The sequence below is a fragment of the Gekko japonicus genome, unplaced genomic scaffold, assembly GCF_001447785.1.
Source record: "Gekko japonicus isolate JY-2015 unplaced genomic scaffold, Gekko_japonicus_V1.1 scaffold2335, whole genome shotgun sequence".
Classification (NCBI taxonomy): Eukaryota; Metazoa; Chordata; class Lepidosauria; order Squamata; family Gekkonidae; genus Gekko; species Gekko japonicus.
The window spans coordinates 186,240-192,762 of record NW_015168115.1 but is presented as its reverse complement, the minus strand read 5'-3'; the positions used below and the strand labels follow the sequence as shown (position 1 = coordinate 192,762).

Sequence of the window (6,523 nt, the reverse complement as noted above, 5' to 3'; positions counted from 1 at the left end):
TGCTTCTGGCCGCCCCGCTCCCGGCCCTCATTCAGCCAGGAGGCGGCAGGAGAAGAGGGAGGGTAAGTTGCTTCCTCCCTGCCTCTCCCCACCCCTGCCTGCCTGGGGCCAGGGAGGGCCTTCACGGGGCTTCCTTGCACTCCCGCCGGCCTTGCAGGTCCACCGCTGGGCCCCTCATGGGGCTCGGCAGTGGAGCTGTAAGGCCGGCGGCGGCAGCCGGGACCGATGGGGGTGGGGTGGGTGGCCTTATGACACACTTCTGATGATGTCAGGGGGTGTGGCATATGCTAATGAGTTATGCTAATGAGTTCCCCTAGCTCTTTTTCTACGAAACGACCCCTGCTTATGACTAATAGCCACCGATGGATTTCTGCTATATATGCTTATCTAATTCCCTCTTGAAGCAGTCCATGCTTCATTCATTCATCTTGGATTTTGTTATTGGCTGCTATGCAACGGTAGCACTCAAGGCCCCTGTTCAGCATTCAGAATTGTACACACTCCACATGCATAGGGGCATGCAGGATCACATGCAGTGGCCTAACAATCTCCACAGACATGCAGAACTCATGGAATGAGCCACTATCTGCATATTGTCCTCCATACGATAAGGTAAGATGAGGAATAAATAAGGATCACAGTTGTGCATTTTCAGCAGGTGCTTTCTAGTAGTTTAACAGCAGCCTTCAATACTGTGTATCAGCAAGAATGAATTAATTTCAATGTCAATCATTTTACTATAAGACTCTGTACTCTGGCTCCAGTCAGTCTAGACACAGATATGTGCTTTACACAGTTCCTAAGTTTTGCCTGGATCTCATGCTGTTCCCACAACACAACAGCAAAAAGTCGAAGAATGTCTTTGCTTTGTTAGGCCTATGCAGCTGCATAATATTGACCACCCAAAAAAATCTTCCCTTATGCTGAAGTACCTAAAAAAAAAAGTGATGCAAAGAATAAAAAAATAGTATATTCAAGAATAGTGACAACTACAGGAAGCAACAAATTCCTTATTAAGATATAGCAATGGGCTCAACATCATTTTCGTACTTTAGAGTTTATTGCACCACCTGATTTTATCTGTAGCATGTCTAATATTAGGAGGAAGTTTATAAAGCAGCTGGCATGTTTTTTCATCACAGTGTTTCATTTGTGAGAAAACACTTGGGTGAGTTAAAGCATCATTAACTCTTCCTTGTTTTACCACGCAGAATAGTGTTATGGATGCTGGAAAAGCACTAATCTGCCCAGCGGAATAGTATCACTTGACAACACCCACTGTTTTCTGACGTATGTGCTCCTTTCCATCCAACCACCTGGGGCTGAAATCTTAAGAGAACAGTTCTGGGAGTCAGCACCATTGAATAAAATGGGACTGACATGAGGAGACTTGCTCACAGGGGTCATTTTCTGCGGGAGCACACAGGAGCAGAGCTCCGGCAGTAAGGAGCTCAGGGGGTGGGCACACAACAAACAAGGTAAACAGAATAAGAAGCAAAAGGTGGGTGTGGCTGGAAAGCACACTTCTGGTAACATGGGGGTGTGGCCTAATGTGCCAATGAGCTGTGCTGTCAGGGGTGTGGCCTAATATGCTAATGAGTTTCTGCTGTAGGGTGTGGCCTATTATGCTAATGAGTTCCTGCTGGGCTTTTTCTGCAAAAAAAGCCCTGATAGTAAGTATTCAGTCAATCAAAGTCCTCCTAAGTATTACGTAAATTCCAGCCAGCACATCCATAGCTGAGATGACACAGCCTGCAGCATGGGGCTATATCCTTCTGGCCTCAAGTTGGGCACCCTTAGAAAATACACGAGGGAACTTTAGGCACAGAAACTCCATGGAAAGGGCAAACTGCACAAGGGATTATTGTGCGCAGACAGGCAAGGGAGAGAACAAACATTGTATACATCTGTAGTAAAGGTCGAACCCTCTGTAAGTGCTGCTGCCTCTAGCTTGGAAAATCCCTGGAGATTTGGGGTGTGTGTGTGCCTGAAGAGGGACTTCAGTTTCTCCTAGAAATGTTTTTTAAAATTCAGTTCAATCACATTTACATTAAAATAAACCTCTTAGGAAATAAATGCTAACCAGCCTTTTGGGGACCTGGAGATCTCCGGAAATTATAACTGACTTCCAGACTACGGAGTTCATTTCTCTTGGAAGAAATGGCAGCTTTGCAAAGTGGACTCTATGCCCTTCTTCCCTGCGGAGCTCCCTTCCCCCTCAAACCCTGCCCTACCCAGAGGCCACCCCCAAATCTCCAGGAATTTCAAAAGACAGAGTTGGCAACCCTAGGAAATCAAGAAGTCTGGCAACACCTTGTAAGAGAACAGAGGGGCTTAGCACGGGAACCAACACAGAATGACATTACAGTGCACACTGGATCAGGAACCGTTTAGTATGTTTTCTGAAGGAGAGGAAACTCAAGCCTCCATCTGGGCATAAACAGGGAGGCTTTGTGATAAAAGAGATGTCATTTAAAAACAAGACCACCCCCCCCCAGACCATCCCAAATCCCAGCTGGGTGCACGTGATCTCCAGGAATATCTCCATCTTTGTCAGTATTTGGCAGATGTGCTATAACTCTTGTACTTCACACAAGGAAGGAGGGACCCCCTATGAGGTATAAGATCAAAGCACAAAGAGTTGGGGGGGGGGAGAATCACTGAGGAATGTGGCAAGTATGGTGGTCCCAGTCCTTTCCTGTTAAGAAGTGGTCTATGGTGCCATTGTGGGAAAAGTAGGCAGAAAGTAGGCATTCTCTCCCCCTGGCCTTATACAAGAACTCTGAATAAAAACTGAGAATTCTGACATTCTGCGTCAGTTTCGTTTTCCAAGTGATATTCTGGCAATCCTGATGTGTTAGCTACATGCTCTTCTTTAATGTCTGGAAGGGCCTGATCTAATTTGATCTCTGGTCTCAGCTTGTACCTGAAGGAAGGGCAATCACAACCATAACCAGGGCTTTTTTGGTAGAAAAAGCCCAGCAGGAACTCATTAGCATAACAGGCCACACCCAACAGCAGGAACTCATTAGCTTATTAAGCCACACCCCTGACAGCACAGCTCAGCAGCACATTAGGCCGCACCCCCATGTTACCAGAAGTGTGGTCATCCAGCCACACCCACCTTTTGCTTCTTATTCTGTTTACCTTGTTTGTTGTCAAAACCCAGGGCTTTTTTTGTAGCAGGAACTCCTTTGCATGTTAGGCCACACACCCCTACTGTAGCCAATCCTAATGAGTTTCTGCTGTTGGGTGTGGCCTATTATGCAAATGAGTTCCTGCTGGGCGTGGTCAACTTGGGAGCCCGCCGGAACTCCGTTCCTGTGCGTTCCTGCCCAAAAATAGCCCTGACCATAACCAATAAAGAATATATATATTTCATATGTTCTAGGGGCTGGATATTTGATTTGAGGAGGCTCTTTGACAATGTGGTGAGCCGTGAAGAGGCAGCGCCCTGGCGGAGAACTCCGCGTCCTTAACGAGTTGAGTCCTGGTTTCAAACAAAGCCACAATCCAACGCAAAATTAAAAGGTCCTTGAGCCCATTGATCTTAAAAAAACCCAAAACATATCCGGGAAAATGTATTGAAGGTGTTTCACGGACCTCAATAGGTTGTGGGTTACATCACAATGCTAAACCGTTTTAGCATGTTCCACAAGTTTGTCTTAAATCATTAAGGTAAAGGTTCCCATGCTCGAAAGCCAGTCGAATCCGACTCTAGGGTTGGGGTGCTCATCTCCGTTTGAAAGCCGAAGAGCCAGCGCTGTCCCAAGACATTTCCGCGGTCATGTGGCCGGCATGACTAAACACCAAGGCGCACCGAGCGCTGTCACCTTCCCACCGAAGTATTTATCTACTTGCAATGTCTTGCTTTCGAACTGCTAGGTTGGCGGGAGCTGGGGCAGGAGCTGGAACTAGAGACAGGAGCTCACCCTGTCTTGCGGCACCCGGGTCTTGAACTGCTGAACTACTGACCTTCCACAGCCTGCAGTTCAGCGTCTTAACCACTTGAGCCACCGCAGCTCACTTAAATCATTAGTTGCGCCTCTATCTTTTCCCGATAACGACACGCATAAAGGAGAAGGGGAAAAAAAACCCCACCATAACATCTCCACTAATTTCCGTAAAATTCCAGCTGGGAATCCAAGGAGCGGGAGGCGAAAGAGCCGAACCGTGGGAAGAGGAGAGCAATGTACCTGCCTGCGCTCAAGGGAAGGATCCCTCCCAGGCAGCCAGGGCCGGATTTAGACTTGCTGAGGCCCTAAGCTATACAAAACCCAGAGGCCCCCTTACTGTTTTAAATTACATCAGCTGGTCTCAGAAAAATGTAAAAGATATACCGCTTTTTAATATTTAGAAATCATTTTTTATATTGTGTTTTATTTGAGGCCCCAGCAGATTGCGAGGCCCTAAGCTGTAGCTTATTTAAGGTAAAGGTAAACTTGCTCGAAAGCCAGTCGAATCCGACTCTAGGGTTGCGGTGCTCATCTCCGTTTCAAAGCCGAAGAGCCAGCGCTGTCCGAAGACGTTTCCGTGGTCATGTGGCCGGCATGACTAAACACCAAGGCGCACGGAACGCTGTTACCTTCCCACTGAAGTGGTACCTATTTATCTACTTGCAATTTCTTGCTTTCGAACTGCTAGGTTGGCAGGAGCTGGAACTAGAGACAGGAGCTCACCCTGTCTTGCGGCACCCGGGTCTTGAACCGCTGAACTACTGACCTTCCACAGCCTGCAGTTCAGCGTCTTAACCACTTGAGCCACCGCAGCTCCTTTTGTAGCTTATTTAGTTTATGCATAAATCCGGCACTGCAGGCAGCCCTCCTCGTGCAAACAATATCGCGCAGACCAGTCGCCCCTCCGGAGGCTGCAAAGCGCCACTCCCCGCCCACGCCATGAATATTCATATCTATTTCCACGCCCGCCCCCTCCTCTCGACGGCCATTTGTAAGGTCCTTGAGCCCATTGATCTTAAAAACAAACAAACACATATCCGGGAAAATGTATAGAAGGTGTTTCACGGATCTCAATAGGTTGTGGGCTACATCACAATGCTAAAGCGTTTTAGTATGTTCCACAAGTTTGTCTTAAATCATTAAGGTAAAGGTTTCCCTTGCTCGAAAGCCAGTCGAATCCGACTCTAGGGTTGGGCTGCTCATCTCCGTTTGAAAGCCGAAGAGCCAGCGCTGTCCGAAGACGTTTCCGTGGTCATGTGGCCGCCATGACTAAACACCAAGGCGCACAGAACGCTGTTACCTTCCCACCGAAGTGGTACCTATTTATCTACTTGCAATTTCTTGCTTTCGAACTGCCAGGTTGGCGGGAGCTGGAACTAGAGACGGGAGCTCACTCCGCCATGCGGCAACTCGGGTCTCGAACTGCTGAACTACCAACCTCCCACAGCCTGCAGTTCAGCGTCTTAACCACTTGAGCCACCGCAGCTCAGTTAAATCATTAGTTGCACCTATATCTTTTCGCGATAACGACACGCATAAAGGAGAAGGAAAAAAAAAACCACCATGACATTTCCACTAATTTCCGTAAAATTCCGGCTGGGAATCCAAGGAGCGGGGAGGCGAAAGAGCGAACCGCGGGAAGAGGAGACCAATGTACGTGCCTGCAGGGAAGACGCCCTCCTAGGCAGCCAGGGCCGGATTTAGACTTGCTGAGGCCCTAAGCTATACAAAACCCAGAGGCCCCTTACTGTTTAAAATCACATCAGCTGGTCTCAGAAAAAAATTAAAATATATACGGCTTTTTAATATTTAGAAATCATTTCTTATATTGTGTTTTTATTTGAGGCCCCAGCAGATTGCGAGGCCCTAAGCTGTAGCTTATTTAGCTTATGCGTAAATCCGGCACTGCAGGCAGCCCTCCTCGTGCAACCAATATCGCGCAGACCCGTCGCCCCTCCGGAGGCTGGAAAGCGCCACTCCCCGCCCACTCTATGAATATTCATATCTATTTCCATGCCCGCCCCCTCCTCTCGACGGCCATTTGGAGGCGAGCGGAGGCTGGTGGCGCTCTCACTCCGCCGGGGCAGCAGCCGCGCGCACAGGAGGAGGAGCCTGCGGCTGGCAGCTGCCGTCGAGCCGCGCGTTCTCTCTGCTCCTCTCGCCAAACCCTTGCCGGAGTTCGCTCGCGCGCAAGCGGCCGAGCAGCGACAGCCGCGTGCGGGCCTGTGGCGGTGGCAGCCCCGGCGAGCGAGCGAGGGAGGTTCCCGCTGAGCCCGCCGCCGCCGCCCTGCTCCCTCCCCGCCTGGCCTGGGCTCCTTCTCGATGGCCGCGGGCTGCAGGGACGGCCCGGGGCAGGAAAAGTACCGGCTGGTCGTGGTGGGCGGCGGCGGAGTGGGCAAGTCCGCGCTCACCATCCAGTTTATCCAGGTAAGGGGGGACGGCCGCGGCGCTTCCCTGTCGCGGCGGGGGGCCCCCTCCTCTTCCCTTGGGGAGCCAGTGCCCGCGCGCGCTCGGGACGGGGGGCTTGCGTGGAGCGGTGAGGTTCCCCCCTTCCTTCCTTCCTTCCT

At 50.0% G+C, this 6,523-nt stretch overlaps 1 protein-coding gene across 1 annotated transcript in view; it reads left to right on the top strand.

The window, feature by feature from the left end:
• The first annotated feature begins 6,028 nt into the window (after positions 1-6,028).
• The window catches only part of RRAS2 (related RAS viral (r-ras) oncogene homolog 2), an 80,565-nt gene continuing 80,070 nt past the window's right edge, over positions 6,029-6,523 (top strand). The window contains exon 1 of the mRNA XM_015414856.1: positions 6,029-6,383. Within this exon, the coding sequence (XP_015270342.1) occupies positions 6,279-6,383 (105 nt within the window). The 5' untranslated portion in view covers positions 6,029-6,278. The remainder of the gene's footprint in view (positions 6,384-6,523) is intronic.